At 34.3% G+C, this 18,543-nt stretch overlaps 1 protein-coding gene across 1 annotated transcript in view; it reads right to left on the bottom strand.

Annotated features, from left to right (window-relative positions):
• Positions 1–18,543, bottom strand: part of Pxn (Peroxidasin) — a 216,704-nt gene that overhangs the window by 162,971 nt on the left and 35,190 nt on the right. The window contains exon 3 of the mRNA XM_069845069.1: positions 4,581–4,652. Coding sequence (XP_069701170.1) covers positions 4,581–4,633 — 53 coding nt within the window. The 5' untranslated portion in view covers positions 4,634–4,652. The remainder of the gene's footprint in view (positions 1–4,580; positions 4,653–18,543) is intronic.

Genomic DNA, 18,543 nt, shown 5'->3' on the forward strand with positions numbered 1-18,543 from the left:
TACTGTATATTCCTGCAGTTTATTTAACAATTACATTACTTTTACTTACATATGTAACTGATAAATTAAATATGTAGTGGTTTAGTGAAAGAGTGAGGATAGATGGGGCTATTTAGAAATAAGTTACATTTTGAATTAGATATAACATTTTACTAAAATTAACGTACACACAAAATGGTAACACATTTGAATGTATCAAACAACGGGATTTAATCATTTATCACACTCATTTGTTTTGGTTAACATGGTAACAGTTTTGTTTATAATGTGTTAAAAGTAAATTTGTGCGAGATCGTGCGTATTTGCTTGTTTTCCGCACAGAACCAATACGCGGTAAGTGTGAAATGCCACATTCAGTATTCCCAACGTAACACACATAACAATTTCCCTCTTCTTACAGCTTAAGCGCGACATTCATTTTACTGCTTTAGGCTTTTAACATATTATTTTTAGAGACGTTTAACATAGTAATAATTATAAATTGGAAACTTACCACTGCAATTTCACCTGAATTGCAATGTTAATTATTGTTTTTAAATATTTGCAAAAATTAAGTAAAGTCTACTACTCCACGAAACTTATTGCATTCCTGATACAAGTAACATTAAGGAAGCCGTGAAAAAATCAACAAGATTCCAGATGCCGATGTTATTACTGCAATATGTTATATAAATAATATTGTTAAAATATTAAAATGAAAAATAAATCATTACATAACCTTACCGTTTGTTTTAAGTTCGCATTTATAGACTGGGGGAAAAAAAGACAGACGTATATCACGGCCTGCTGGAGTATAGTAAACACAGAAAACATTTTACAGCAACAATGTTGAAGAAAGATATTTTGGTGTTCCGAAGTTGGCGTCATTAAACAGAAACCAACATGGAGATTTCATTGCACTAATTAGAAATTCGTCTTTCAGGTATGTAATAAACGATCTTCGCACAAAAGAATGTACGATATACGAGCGGTATGTTTGTTTTCATGTTCTCGGAAATTAAAAAAGCTCAACTACGTTTAGCTTTTTCAATCTTTTCCTCGACCATGAAAACGTTAACATACCGCTCTCGTAACGTATATTACTATTATTTCTTATTGGATTTTTAAATCACTATCATTGACTACGTTTTAAAATGGTTTTGACTTTACAACATCGAATTTATCTTGTTCAGTGTTGTTATGAATGTGAAATAAGTTTAACAAACGGCATACGAAAATTCAGAACAAAACATAATTTACCTAACATCTGGCCACCGCGTTCACCGGATATCAATCCAGCAGATTTTTGGCTGTGGGGTAATTTCAAATACCAACTTTTTTTTAAACCAATTCTACGACTATCGGCGAACTAAAGTATGCAAGTTCGCAACAAATTGAAGATATTTCACCAGATCAATTAGTAAATTTTTAGTAGGTTATTTTACGACGGTTTATCAACATCTAGGTTATTTAGCGTCTGAATGAGATGAAGGTGATAATGCCGGTGAAATGAATCCGGGATCCAGCACCGAAAGTTACCCAGCACTTACTCATATTGGATTGAGGGAAAACTCCGGAAAAAACCTCAACCAGGTAACTTGCCCCAACCGGGAATCGAACCCGGGCCACCTGGTTTCGCGGCCAGACGCGCTGATCGTTACTCCACAGATGTGGACTCTATTAGTAACACAACATAGAAGAAAAATTGTTGCTTGTTGAAGAACAAAATGGCGGACATACTCAACATTTAAACTGAATCCAATAAACCCCATATCTTTATGAGTACAAATGTGGAAAACGTATTATGTGTCTTTCACGTGTTAAATTTTATGTTACCTTGTTAACAATGTTTCGGCCTGCTATTGGGCATTATCAGAACAAAGTGATGTAGTGTTAAAAGTCGTGTAATCAAGATGTATAGTAAAAGTGTGTTCTTGTTTTGTGTATATATTAATTCATAAAAAAAAAGGTTATGGGGACGTCAAAATGTAACTTACTTTTGAATAACCTTGTATAATATAAATTATATAAGATATTACATTACGTATTATACCTGCTTAACTACCAACTATGCTTTTCAGGGCTCGTGTGAAATTTTAATGTTATTCTTAGGGTCTCAAAAAATATTTTTAAGTGAAATTTCTGAGACTCAATTGTTCATATCCTCAGAAACAAGGTAAAACAGTCAGGATACCAGAATTAAGTTATGTTAAAATCTGTGGCAATTTTTTCCTTAATCTGTTTAATCCAAATGGACAAATGTCAAGCCACTGTTGTGTTCTGGAGAGTATTTATACTAGTGCAGCTCAAAGGTAAAGCTAGAATAGACAAAGCACATTTCAATACACAGCGCTACATCCAAAACATATCGTGTAATAAGAAGTGATAGAGTATTCTACAGTAAAAGCTTTGTTCAGAAAAGATATTGCTTCAAAAATAAATTAGTATAAGTTAAAAATATCCTGCATCTTGTCATCTCTCCAACAAGGATAAGGCAGACGACACACTGTGGGCAGGAGTGGCGTTCCAAGGGGTTCGTTGGTAAAAATTAAGACACACCCATTTAATTGCAAATACGATATGCGCCAAAACAAACAGTACTGAGATTATCGACCATCTGCTGTCCACGTTTACCTAACAACGAAGTGTTTATTTGTTGTACATAATAGTTTGACATATTGTGAATTCAGTGTTGTGTTGACTTCTGCAATTATGGTTCTCACAACAGAGGAGAAGATGTTTATTGTGGAGCATTATTTCCGGTCATACGAAGTACTGAAATTACAAACATACTCTGAAAATCAAGGTAAGTCATTATAACATTCAAGTCGACATAAAACTGGTACCGTAATCGCAACTTTTCGCCGACAGCTAACACTGTTGTGTTATTTGGTGCCGCATTGTTAAATCGCTCCTGGTACTGTTCTTTAACGTGGCGCACGTTCGGCCCATTCTGACGCCCCACTCCGTTTGACCGGAAATAATGCTCGACAATAAACTTCTTCTCCTCTGTTGTGAGAACCATAATATTGCAGAAATCAACACAACACTGAATTCACAATATGTCAAATAAACACTTCGTTGCTAGGGAAACGTGTACAGCAAAAGAATGATAATTTCAGTAGTTTGTTTTGACGTATACCGTACTTTATTTTCAAATACTTCCCTAAGATAAAGTGGTAGGACATGTAATGTACTACAAGTTGGACATTACAAAAAATTAATGTATGTATTGGGTTATTTTACGACGCTGTATCAACATCTAGGTTATTTAGCGTCTGAATGAAATGAAGGTGATAACGCCGGTGAAATGAGTCCGGGGTCCAACACTGAAAGTTACCCAGCATTTGCTCATATTAGGTTGAGGAAAAACCCCGGAAAAACCTCAACCAGGTAACTTGCCCCGACCGGGATTCGAACCCGGGCCACCTGGTTTCGCGGCCAGACGCGCTGACCGTTACTCCACAGGTGTGGACTGTATGTATGTATGTATGTATGTATGTATGTATGTATGTATGTATGTATGTATGTATGTATGTATGTATGTATGTATGTAAAATGTTATGTTTTATTTAACGACGCTCGCAACTGCAGAGGTTATATCAGCGTCGCCGGATGTGACGGAATTCTGTCCCGCAGGAGTTCTTTTACATGCCAGCAAATCTACTGACATTAGCCTGTCGCATTTAAGCACACTTAAATGCCATCGATCTGACCCGGGATCGAACCCGCAACCTTGGCCATGGAAGGCCAGCGCTATACCAACTCGCCAACCAGGTCGACTGTATGTATGTATGTATGTATGTATGTATGTATGTATGTATTTTTTATTTTACTTGGTTATTTAACCACGCTGTATCAACTACGAGGTTATTTAGCGTCGATGGGATTGGTGATAGCGAGTTGATATTTGGCGAGATGAGGCCGAGGATTCCGCATAGATTACCTGACATTTGCCTTATGGCTGGGGAAAACCTCGGAAAAAACCCAACCAGGTAATGAGCCCAAGCGGGAATGTATGTATGTATGTATGTATTTTTTTTAATTTGGTTATTTAACGACGCCGTATCAACTACTAGGTTATTTAGCGTCGATGAAATTGGTGATAGCGAGATGGTATTTGGCGAGATGAGGCCGAGGATTCGCCATAATTACCTGGCATTCACCTTACGGTTGGGGGAAAAACTCGGTATTCAGCCCTAGCGGGGATCGAACCCGCTCCCGAGCGCACTTTTAGACCGGCAGGCAAGCGCCTTAACCGACTGAGCCACGCCGGTGGCTGTGTATGTATGTATGTATGTATGTATGTATGTATGTATGTATGTATGTATGTATGTATGTATGTATGTATGTATGTATGTATGACACGTGTGCATGCATGTATTGCTCACTTTTTCACCAAATCATTAAATTATCAAACGTTTGAACAATTTCTAAGGTATAAATTAGGGTAATTTTCAAGGAATTACTTTTTGTTGTGTTTTTCATTTATAAAAAACACTGTAAATGAAGGACATGAAAATATGGGCGTTGCAGGGTTAAAGTAATTACGACAGGGTGACACAAAAAGTGAGTTATAAGAAGCTAAGCGCCATACTTACAGCTGCTCCAGCTTGGTGAGTCCTTGGAACACCTTGCTGTCTATGTCCCTCATGCGGTTCTTGTACAAGTACCTGCCAAGGAGGCATATTATTACCACATGCCCAAGCAATGCCATCAAGCTGAGAGAATCACACAGTCAACATATAAACCTTAGCCTACGAGATTACACAAGGCCAGGAAATAACAAACATGTCGCCGAAAAAACTAGGTTTGTGAGTTGCTAACAAATGCCGCTAGGTTCGTCTCTATCGAACTCAAGTCACATGAATTTTTTTTTTTTTATACAGATTCAATCCTTACGTGCAGCTAGGTACTTTAAAATACTGTTTACATTGTTTTAGTTCAGTCATGTGTAACAATCTGAGTCTTTATTTCAATACTCCTACCCATTTATACAGGGTGATTCATGACTAAAAGGCCCGAGGTTTAGGAATCAGTTCTACAGGCCATTTTGAGCATAAAATGTCATATGAACATGGGCCCGATTATCAACCGTTAAGGAGTTATAGCTGAATGAATTCCACGAAAGTAGCAGTGATTTGGGGCAAAACTAAGAATTATTCATTTAAAATATTAATTCAAAATACTGTATTAATAATAAAATAAACATACATCATTAAAAATAATGTAGATAATTATTACAGTTATCTGAACACTATTTATTTATTTATTTATTTACTTTTTATTTTTTGAGAAATTGAAATCTAACTTTATTGCTAATACGTAGAAAAATTTCTTTTTGAATTAATTCCCATTTTATGGGATGTATGGTGTTGAGTATATTAAGATGACACTTATATAATTTTAGATTAATTTCATCTTTCTGTATGAAAATTGATTTAATTTCATTTGTTAACCAAGTTCTTGTGCAGAATTTATCTATGTATTTAGCACTTCGAGAATTAGTATTGGGTTTGATGTTCACATATTTGGGTTTTAACTCCTCTTTAAGACATGTTTTGTTGAACCAAATTTTCTTGTTTAACAATTCTATCTGAAGGCGCATATCGTGGTACTGGTTGACCAAGTTTTCTTCTTCACTTAAGTATTTAAACATACATCAGTTTGGAAACAGATTTTCAAATATCCATCCTTCAACTTCAATGCACTTGGCCGCACGGATGTGAATGGCGCGCGTAGCGTTCCGTACCTTGTCACAGCTGTCCCTGATGAGAGTAACCGATAATCACCAAACCTATCTTCCCCTTCTCGACCGTACTTCACGTCACAACTGACATTACGAAATAAATTACTTATTCATGAATATCAAAATAGTAGATTACGACACAAGGTTGGGAAGTGTTTTTTTTACAAAATGGAGGAAAAGTTTGAAAAAAAAAAAAAGAACCAGCAGAGTGAGTTTTTTTTCTTTCAATTTCCGAGATTTCGTAATACAGTTCACAAACGTGTATTATACAGTATTTTTTTTTGCACCGATATTTTATTTTGAAAATAACATTTAAAAAAAATCTGAATATACAGTATGTATATTACACTATGAACAGCTGACTGAAGGTTAGCAGTCTGGCCAACGTACAAACTTCACCATCAACTTCAATGTGAAGAAGTAAAAATAATTCAGGTACTTGTAATATTTCTTATTCAATTGGAATAATTTTTATTTATTAATTTTTTTTGTTAAGTGAAGTCTGGATTGTTTAAATAAAGTTCAGTACATTTCAAATGCAATGATTTGTTTCAGATGATGTATATTAACACTGCATTTTGCGTACGAATTTTACATGCATTGTAGGACTGCAGCATACATAGAAGGCAGTGGTTTTAATTAAAACCCTAATGGCCAGTTTGTCCAAGTAATGTTTAATTTTGCTTAACGAATGTTAAATTAACAGTCTGTTTATTTTTAACGCTTTGTCTATGTATTTTCCATTTGTCCAACATAATTTTGTTTAAGATAACCAACACTTGACTATAACGTCTGTTAGCACTATTTTAACTACTCAACAGCAGTTGGTAATGATTCTACACATGTAAGACAATTTTTTATTGGCTAAAATTAATCTTTAAATTCTATATTATAGAGTGACTCATGAAACTTGCGTAAAATGACAACCTGTTATAGTAGGCCACGCTCCATAAACAAACAGTTGACAAATGAAAGTTGTAGGTGACGTGCTGAATAATAATTACAAAGTAAGGTTATATTTACTCATTGCTATTATGGATACGAAATACGAAAGAAATAAAATAACACTGATATATTTAAACAGTCCAAAGCATTTTTTAAATGTTATATTACCAGTCATATGCTAAACATTTCCTACAGAGAGACACAAAATATTAATTTCGCAACTTCTGTTAGAACAGCTGTGGAGACATCGGCCATATTTAACTAACCGTTAAACGAATTAACTGGCGGAAATGCTACATTTAAAATTAACAAACTGTTAACAATCTGTTAAACCAAACTGGTGTTGAAAACATACAATTTTATTAATTAACAAACTGTTTAGAGTTTAAAAGTCGTTAAATTTTCTAACAATGCTTGGAAAAACTGGCCATAGAGCGGTTATTTGTAATATTTCAATATATTTGTCTTGGTTGGAAACTATGAATTCAGTAAAATCAACTTTGAATCGTGGCGGCCGTTTGCTGTAACGACAAGAAAATACTCTATCGTGCAAGAAAGCAGTACACAAGCGTGCTGTAGTCGAAATGTAGGTAAGTTATTTGAACACACAAAATATAGTATTCTCTTAAGCTAGACTGGATGACTAGACCCATTCAATACAAAAAGCCCAAATTGGGTGGAAAAATGCCATTCTAGTGGTGCAATGTTAAACTATGCAGTCTCTGTACATGCGATTCATAATCCTGGCCTTGTAAAATCTTATACACTACGGTATAAACTTGTTTCTTTTGTTTTCAATGTCATGCACCATGGCCTCCTAAAATGTAAGAGGATTCTGTGATGCAGGAGGCCTTGCATGTGCTGAAGCATTTTTGATCCAATCACATCTACAACATATTTCTCTCAAATGTTTAACGACAATTTCTTTATTTGCACTTCAGTAAATTAAACTATCGATAAATCAGAATATACTTCCAAGATGTTTTACTACGTTAAACCTAACAGGTATTTTCTACATTTACTACACAATCAAATTATGATAAACGTTCATTTTCTTTCATTTGTTTTTGTTATACGTCATGATCTCTTAAAATGTATGGTGCGGAAGCTTGCATAAGGCACAATAATTCAATCACATTCACGATTTCTTTTGATGTCAAAAATCTATACTCGAACTACAAGAAGAAAAAAAATTGTAACGTTTTGATATGAAAGATTTTCTGTAAGCTATGACGTTATTCGTGGTGCCATGGAAACAAGACCATTGTTACTTTCTTTACATAATCCATGGCCTAATATATCGCAGTAAAATTAGCACTATAAGAAATAATTCCTGTACTGTTATGTTTACTTGAGATGTTGATTTTCTTAGTTGTACAGGGTGCGTCAGAAAGAACGGATGGATTTCACATGGCAAGAAAATTGTAAAGATTCATCAAATCAAAAATTTATTGTTATCAACATATTCACCAATACACGCAGTTTATTTATGGAAAACAACATTATCCATATGATGTCCTTGGCTTTCAATACAGGCATCGAGGCGTTTTCTGATGTTCTCCATCACTTTCACAGTCATAGCTGGTGCAATTGCCACGATTTCTTCACGAATCGCTGTCTTCAGTTCGTCCAGTGTATGTGATCGATGTTTACAAACTTACGCCTTCAAATGGTCCTAAAGAAAGAAGTCGCAGGGCGCGAGATCTTACCGTAGCCTCGGACAATCTCAGTGCAATAGAATTTCGTCCAGGTGATTTCTTCTTTAATGTTGAACCTGTGATACGAAATGAAGCCACCCACCGCAAAATTGTATTCCGAGTTGGAATCCTAGCGTGACATCCGATGTCGAAATGAGTCCTGAGTGGCGATCACAGACTCTTCATTTTTCAAAAATGTCTCTACGATGAAAGCACGTTGTACACCAGACCAACACCATATTCTCAACTGAAACTGCATTCTATGGCTGACCCAACAGTCGTGGTCCCCCTCACTATATCTCTTTCCTCGTTGCGTATCGATAGCTTGAAATCCATCCGTTCTTTCTGACGCACCCTTTATAAACTATGTTACCTAGGTACTTCAGTTATCATAGACCGATTCTTACCAGTAGTAAACAAGTAAAAAAAAAAAACAATGTTCTGTAAGTGAAGTTTAAATTCAATTGTGCAGGCAATAGTCATGGAAATATTGTGAATACAGGTTATGTATATAAATAAATAGCATAAAATACTATAGTGTTAAAGAAGGTACATTATTGTAAAATATTATTTTTTGATTCGAGTATAAATGCTTCACGAAATCATTGGGATTTACTCGTATCTTCTGTCAATTATTTAATTTTTTTATTTGAAATCAATAAGACAAAAATGATCTTAGCATATATTTCCAATATGCTTTATGTTACATATGCTGTATTTATTTTCTGCGTTTAATTCAGAATTAAATGATTACATTGATATACAGTGTGTCCACCATGAACCTGACACATTTCATTTGGCTGCCAAAAATCAATGAATGGAAATAAGTTGGTAACATGCATTGCAATATGTAGAGAAACTGTGGAAATTTCGTTGGCTATTTTTAAAAACCCGCGCCAGAGGTTGTACGTGGCGCTGCGGTAGCTTAAGTCAAAATGGAGACAGCGCAAGAGCGAGCACAAGCGATCTGGTGGTATGCTGAAACAAATTCGGTGATTCAAGTGCAACGCAACTTTCGGCGCGTTTTCCACAAGGACACACCATCACGGAACACCATTAAGACATGGAAACAGCACTTTTTGGCAACGGGAAGTGTGGTGTAATTGCATGGTGGCGGTAATGTGCGCGTATCAGAGGAGCGTGTAGCAGCAGTGAGACAGGCGTATGAACGAAGTCCACCACATTGGAGCCTGATCGTTCGAGAATTTCTCGACACGCAATTTCCTGGTCGCTGGATTGTGCATGATGGACCGACAAGATGGCCACCTCGATCACCGGATATTACCCCTCTAGACTTTTTCTTGTGGGGATATGTCAAGAACAAAGTGTATACAGGCCACAAAATTCGTGATCTTCAACAGCTACGCGGCCGCATAAGAGATGCCGTCAATTCCGTTACGCCCGAGATGCTTCAGAAGACCTGGCAGGAAATTGAATTCAGGCTAGATGTTCTTCGTGCAACGAGAGGATCTCATGTTGAGGTGTACTGATTTTTTTAATAAAACTTGGTGAGTTACTCTTGATATTGCATGCATTCTTTTCTTTTTAACCCAAGCAGCAAGAATTATACAGCAATTTCAAATGTGTCAGGTTCATGGTGGACACCCTGTATTATTATTTGTTTTAAATTACTTTTACCACAGCCTCCTAGAATGTAAACCAGTTATGTGATATAGAAGGCTCGGGATACGGTAAACTATCTCTCTGACTTTTATTCTAAATTTACCTTTAAGAATTTAAAACACAAAATGTCATATTAATACAGACACTGATTAGAATATATTTCCAAAATCATTTCTGTCACAACTTCCAAGCCTGTTTTTTTATTTATGTAACAACGAAGGTACACTGAGCTGCAAAAGAAATGTCGAGTCGAATTCGCTATCGATTTGGAATATCGTGTTACGAGAACTTCGCTTAGGAAGCTATAGAAATAGAAATAAACAGAAGGCATATGAATTGCCTGAATTGTCTATGCAAAGGAGAAATGTGTAGTTAAATGTTTCAATTAGATTCCATTTTCTGTTCTGTATCAGTATTTATAACAACATTTTATATTTATATTTACATATTTTATAATAAAATTGATACTTTTTTTTGTTAATACAATATGAAACGTAACTGGCAGTATATATCGATTGTAACAATGACAGCTTCCATGGATAATAAGGAAGGCTGTGGAATACCATAGAAATTGCAGTTCTACTCTTTTCGTGTAGTATTCTTATTAATGTTGTAAAATAAAAGTAAATCAATAATTTAAAATCAATTAATATTTAATAATAACGTGAACATGTTATAAAATTCGTATTTACGTGTTAAAAAAATAATCTCAGGAAAATAGCTTTCCATCTCGCCATATTTGCTAAAGTCCTCGGAAAACGATACCATTTCGTATCGCATTTTTCTTGCAGACCAGTGTACTACATATTTATTTAGATTAATTTTGTGAATGTTGTGTTCTGCTTTGTTAAATAGGAATTGAAATAAACTGCCTATCTTATGTTCAGACGTTCATTTGTTTTCAGTTGGTTTATATTCGATTAGATATTCAGCTGTTCTATGAGTGTAAATGACAAAACTTTAACCTTCATTGAAAGATATTATTGAACATTTTAAAGTAGTATTTGTGATTGGAGAATTACTTCACTAGAATATTCGATATAAAGAATTAGATAAGAAAATAGTTAAGAGTGAGTCACGGTGAGGGATTTAATGTGTTGATTGTAAAATGAGAAGTGGGAAAGAGTGATTTCTGTGACCATAAAAGTAATGTATTACATATCCGAAAATATGAAAAAAAGTGAACATTATTTCTGATGCAAGAAGAACCCACAGAAGTAAAAAGTTGTTACAATATAACACACAATTAAAAATAATTATAAAGAACTTCGACTTCAATACAGCAAACATATTTGTTATGGAATTAGTTACACGTTACACAGACAGCAAACGTTAGTGACAATTGCAACATATATATTCGGTTACAACGAAAGTCAGAAAGTAATGTTCGAAAATTTGGATGTGCCTTGAAATAGCGGCCACTTTATCCGGCACGCTTCATCATTTGATAAGGAGGGAATTTTTCTTAACAAAATTCGTTATGAAATTGTAACTTCTTCACTCGCTGCGAATTTGTTTTGCAAAGTTATTAATTTATTCTTTAGATGAATTTTAAATTTGTGCTAAGTAGCGGATAATACGTACAATATTTATTACTATTCATATATTACCGTAATGGATTTCTGTATCATAAATTTACGTATATTTCCTATACTTATTTACAAGTAAATGACTTTATGACTTTAGGAACCTTACTTTCTGACGTATGCTTTTAATAATGTTACATCACTTGCATAATATGTTATGTAGCATTGCATAAGCCACTGAAATGACTTGGATGTTAAAACTGATAGTTAAAAACAATATACCTCATTAAATAGGTTACCAGACAAAGTCCAGGATTATAATGTCCATACGTCAAAATGTCCATGGAATAATGTCCACGTTGAAAATGTCCATGTTAAATCGTCCAGAGTCAAAATGTCCATAGTTCTATAATGTCCACTTCACTCTGATGTCCAGAGTCATAATGTCCATAGCTCTGTAATGTACACTATATTCATTGTTCATGGTAGTTACAGTAACCTGTGTAAAAATTTTCAAATGCAGAACTAATCAGAACTGATTTTTTTTTAAAACGGAACGAAATCCTCAGTTAGTGTCATCACAGAAGGGTAAGCCACTTCTTTCTCTTCGTGGATACGTACACCAACATCATGATTTTAATAGAGATAGGACAAAAATATATTGGCGATTCAGGAACATGAACCTCCCAAGCCTGAAAGGCATGCAGTACACAAACAACGCGGTAGAAGACTGGCACAATCTTCTTCAACGCGTGATGGCTGTACATCCATCCACTTGGCGACTTATACAGTGCCTGAAGCGCGAAGAAAATGGAGTTTGGACACAAATATTGCAAGCAAGAGTGAGGAGTACACAAATTAAAGAGCCGGGAAAGAAACGTATTTGACGAATCAAAGACAAATTCTCCAGATTGTGAGAAACTACAACAGGTACAAAGAAAAAGGAGAAATTCTCTTAAATCTTAAACGTATTAGTTACCATCTTAAAAGTGGAGCTCCGGTTCCCGATGATTAATAACTTATTTGTACGAGTTACGGAATAAAATTTATTGTGTTCTATTCAAGCAGAATTTTCCTTTGAACTTGGACGTTATGGACGTTTGACACTATGGACATTTTGACCTAACGGACGTTTTATCACATGGCCTTTCTGTCGTATGGACATTTAGTACATGGACATTTTCACCGTATGGACATTTTGACAATATGGACATTTTGACCTTATGGAAGTTTTATCATATGGACGTTCTCTAGTATGGACTATATACGGTGGAAGCCATTAAGGGGAGTTGGTCGTTATCGCATGCAAAATAATGGTAAAAATAGCCTCTATTCAAGCAGTCATAAATGTAATACTATTTATCAGAGGTCTTTCATTTTTGCTAGCTATGTGTGTATACATATTAAGCATTAAAATGAAAAAGAATGGTTACTCTAGAGTAAATCTTTATCCTTAAATTAATTTTTTTAATTAAACATATTTTTTAATAAATTCACAATATGTCTATGATTAGGTACACTCTATTCACTTATTATAGCACATATTGAATTGAAAATTTGACCACTTACTACTAATAGATACTAAAGCATACCCTACTAAAATTATTCATGTATCTGTATATATTATGGGCATAGGGCTTATAGCAATCATCACAGTCAATAAATTAAAAAAAAATTGACGAAGATTAGTATAAGCCCTATGCTCATAATATTACAGATATTTTAATAATTTTAGTAGGGTATGTTTTAATATGTATTAGCAGTAAGTGGGAAAAAATTTAATGCAATGTGTGCTATGATAAGTGAATAGAGGGTACCTAATCACAGGTATGTAGTGAATTTATATAAAACATATTTAAATTAAAAAATTAATTTAAGGGTAAGATTTACACTAGATTAACCATTCTTTTTTTCATTTTAAAGCTTAATGTTTATACATATATCACTAAAAAAAATGAAAGAGCTGTGATGAATAGTATATTACATTTATGACTGGTTGAATATAGGCTATTTTTACCATTACTTTGCATGCGATAACGTCCAATTCCCCTTAAGTAATAATAAAGAAACGCTCAAACCTGCTAATGCAAATAAATTGATCAATGGTCCAACTATAAAAGTCACATTTTTTTAACAAATCACACGCTGGTTGCCAGGTGATTTCGAAATTTCCTGAGACTGTTCTAGTTAACAGTAAGATTATTAATTTATTGTATAAACATCGGCATGGATTCGCAGCAACTTTGGTCAATGTATGCATGGGTCACAGGTACATTGGTCTCCGACATTTGGGTCACTTTTTTTAGATAAAAGTTTCATTTCGGTAACTGAATATTGGACACATTTGTATCACAATTTTTCGGTCAATCACTTGGATCACTGAAATCGGTAACTCATTTCTTCTGTCAGAATGAAAGGAGGCAAAATTGTTTTACTCAATTTTATTTTTATATTACCATGATACAGTCGAATGAAAATGAAGGATATCAATGATAAGCTATTCAATTAATATTTTTATTTTCGTGCAATATGCATTCACATACTTACTTATGGCTTTTAAGGAACCCGGAGGTTCATTACCGCTTTCACAAATTATTATTGTCTTATATTTTTATACTTTGTATGTCTAACTTATTTTGACCTGCTGTTCACATTTTATTATGCATTTCCCTTTCATTCTAAGTGTTATATATTATGTCTGATTTCCACTTACTTGTTGTTTACATTATATTATGATTATCTACTTCAGTTTTGTGTGTAAAATTGTAGTGAACTTTACTTGTAAATTTGTATCGCAGTTTTACTCCTGGTTGAGTGTTAGAGAAGGCCGTATGGCCTTAACTCTGGAAGGATAAATAAAGCATTATTATTATTATTATTATTATTATTATTATTATTATTATTATTATTATTATTTTAAGCCCGCCACTGGTCCCTATCCTCAGCAAGATTAATCCAGTCTCTACAATCATATCCCACCTCCCTCAAATCCATTTTAATATTATCCTTTCATCTACGTCTCGGACATTATGCATTCACATGGTTGAGCTAAATGTTTTTAAAATGAAATTATTATTTTTTATTCGGTTCTTTACATCCTCAAAGGCTCCACCATCCTTGTCAATTATACTAGGCCTATCCAAATATTTAAATTCTTGAAGAGTATCAATGTTATTATTATTTACTAGCCGTACCCGTGCGCTCTGCTGCACGCGTTAGAAATAAATATAAAGTAATTACATAATTAAAATAGGACATTTGATCCAGGGAAGATTCGTGTTTGATAGAAGGATAAATCGTTTAATATGTTACTTAATTTAAATTGCATCCAAATAATTAAAATGCGATCATTTTGGTCCAGAGACCACTCATTTGGTGCAATGACAATTCCTTTAACATGGTTCTTAATTATATTATATTGTATTACATTACATTATATCAGAAGTTACTGTAATAACATTATGTCCATCTACAGAAACTATACTTTCCAATGGTGAAATAATAATTAATTATACAAATCGGTTAATTTAGCTTTCGATTTTACTTCATACAAACACAGAAACATTCTCTGTAGGCTATCTTTCATAGCTTTCGATTGTTGCTTTCCAAGGCCCCTTATAGTAGACGAAGTCATTTGTTTTTTATTTCATTATACGGCCTTAGATGGCAGTTATTTTAATTTTAAAACTGATTTATCTCATTAAATATCAGTCCTATCAACATTTTTCAAGGAATAAAACTTATCGGAAATTATTTTTAAAGAAACTTTTGTTATGTAACATTTTTCATGAAAACCAATAATAAGCGAGATATTTCGATTTATTTAATTCAGGGCCCCTTATTACCCCCCTTTTAAATAATGTATTTTGAATGCCATATAGCCTAAAATCTAAGTTACAACGAACTTAATTTACATTCCAATTTTCATCGAAATCCGTTCAGCCATTATCGCGTGAAAAGGTAACAAACATACAGACAGACAGACAGACAGACACATACAAATAAAAATTTCAAAAAAGCGATTTTCGGTTTCAGGGTGGTTAATTATATATGTTAGGACCAATTATTTTTGGAAAATCGAAAATTACCAAAAAATTTCGGCTACAGATTTATTATTAGTATAGATTATAACTTTATCTGTCTTTTTACTATTTAATCTCATTTCTTTAGTTTTCTTTACGTTTATTTTCATATGGGCCCCTTTTATTACTTGTAATAAAGTATTAACTTTATTCTGCATATCACCAAAACTATGGGAGAGGAAACAGATATCATCAGCGAAATCCAGATCTTCCAAGGTATCGTTTAATCCCCATCTTATACCTCTTCTAACATTGCCAACAGACCTTTCCATAATATCATTCATAATAATCAGAAATATGATCGGAGAGAGAATACAACCCTGTTTCACTGCACATGTTAATCATGTATGTTTTACTGTTATAAAATGTCAAAAAGCTTTTTATGCTCGACCATGCCGAAATGTAGTAATTATACACCTGGTAGCAGCCCTTTAATTGACCTCATTAAAGTACACCTATTCATTAAAGTTCAGGTGTTCCACCAATCAGAAAACATCATTATAGCAATATGAAAGCGCAAGTATCGATTATTCTCGGATATGCAATCGAAAGACAACTAGCGAAACGTCACGGAGGCTGGAAATCCATACTGTCGCAGAAGGTTATGTTCTGTTACTATAATAATTAGCGTTAATTGTAAATAATATTCAAATAAATTCAAATTGTCATCTCGTTTTTCAATGTCTAAATCAATTTCAACGTTATATCAAGATTACTGTTCATTTTACTCTCTAGATTATATCAAGATCAATTACATTTCTTTCTCGGAAAAAATCAATGCTTTCACGTCTGCGTACATCTCACAATTTACGAGATATTGCACAAGGTCAGTTCCGCTCCCCAGTCAGATAAGAATGACATGAATACTTATGAATAATTTCAATTTAGAAATATGGTCGAGCATAAAAAGTCGTATGAAACTTGCTTATAATGGTGATTAAGACGCTCGTATGAAAATTATGAAACTCGCTTGCGCTCGTTTCATAAACATACTCGCGTCTTAATTACTACCATCATAGGCTCATTGCATAATGTACTATTTTAGACCAAAAGTGAACATTTCCCTCATATTTCCAAACATAACCGGACATTTGAAAAATATTTTTGTCTATAAAATGAACAAAAACGACTAAAATCATGATGAATAATTTGAATAATTTCGTGTGTAAAATCATGATTACTGACACCATTACAACAACGGACGTAACATGCAGGACATTCAAAACTATTGTTCACTTTGGGGTAAAGTGAAGGCTCGGTAGAGTTTTTTCTACTTCCTGAAAAAAAAAAATACTATTTTGAAAATGACTGTTAGTTCGCAACCTCCATATTTTGGTTTCGCATTTGAATAACGCGGAGCAGCACTTGAGGAGATTGGGACACTCACACCGCGATGCGGGCTGCAGACTACCTGGGGAATACGATACAGTGCTAATGCGAAACAGAGTGCAACACATTTGCACAATTTGCAATGATTACGGTGATATAACCGAATGTACGCGAGAGCTCTACCTCTAACAACATCAACTATATCCAGAAACAACTCTTGGAGCTCGTATAGCACCATTCTCAGTTTTTACTTCACTTCCTTGATATGCATTTCTTAACTTTATCTGCAATGATGTCTCTGGTTATAATGCTGCGTGTAAATGCATATATTTAAGTCTATTCCCAAGGTGTTATGGGCATGTTATATGGTTTCCGATAGGCTAAACTATAGAAATTAAATAAAAAACTAATGTGTTTGCCGTCTTAGACAGCTTATAAATTTTCTAAGTGATTATTTAGTCACATTATTAACATAACTTGTAGAACAATTTAAATTGACTATTACACTTTTATTTTTATATGATATTCTTATTGAATTTGGTATTCCCAAGAAACTAGTTCGATTAATTAAAATGTGTCTCAGTGAAACGTACAGCAGAGTCCGTATAGGTCAGTTTCTGTCAGATGCGTTTCCAATTCACTGCGGGCTAAAGCAAGGAGATGCACTATCACCTTTACTTTTTAACTTCGCTCTAGAGTATGCCATTAGGAAAGTCCAGGATAACAGAGATGGTTTGGAATTGAACGGGTTACATCAGTTGCTTGACTATGCGGATGACGTGAATATGTTAGGAGAAAATCCACAACGATTAGGGAAAATATGGGAATTTTACTTGAAACAAGTAAAGAAATATGTTTGGAAGTAAATCCCGAAAAGGCAAAATATTTGATCATGTCTCGTGACCAGAATATTGTACGAAATGGAAATATAAAAATTGGAAATTTATCCTTTGAACAGGTGGAAAAATTCAAATACTTGGGAGCAACAACAACAAATATAAATGATACTCGGGAGAAAATTAAACACACAATAAATATGGAAAATGCCTGTCATTATTCGGTTGAGAAGCTTTTATCATCCAGTCTGTTGTCAAAAAATCTGAAAGTTAGAGTTTATAAAACAGTTATATTACCGGTTGTTCTTTATGGTTGTGAAACTTGGACTCTCACCTTGAGAGAGGAACATAGGTTAAGGGTGTTTGAGAATAAGGTTCTTAGAAAAAATATTTGGGGCTAAGAGGGATGAAGTTACAGGAGAATGGAGAAAGTTACACAACACAGAACTGCACGCATTGTATTCTTCACCTGAGATAATTAAGAACATTAAATCCAGACGTTTGAGATGGGCAAGGCATGTAGCACGTATGGGCGAATCCAGAAATGCATATAGAGTGTTAGTTGGGAGGCCGTAGGGAAAAAGATCTTTGGGGAGGCCGAGACGTAGATGGGAAGATAATATTAAAATGGATTTGAGGGAGGTGGAATATGATGATAGAGACTGGATTACTCTTGCTCAGGATAGGGACCGATGGCGGGCTTATGTGAGGGCGGCAATGAACTTCCGGGTTCCTTAAAAGCCAGTAAGTAAGTATTACACTTTTATTACGTCATAC

Source organism: Periplaneta americana, chromosome 14 (genome assembly GCF_040183065.1).
Source record: "Periplaneta americana isolate PAMFEO1 chromosome 14, P.americana_PAMFEO1_priV1, whole genome shotgun sequence".
NCBI lineage: Eukaryota > Metazoa > Arthropoda > Insecta > Blattodea > Blattidae > Periplaneta > Periplaneta americana.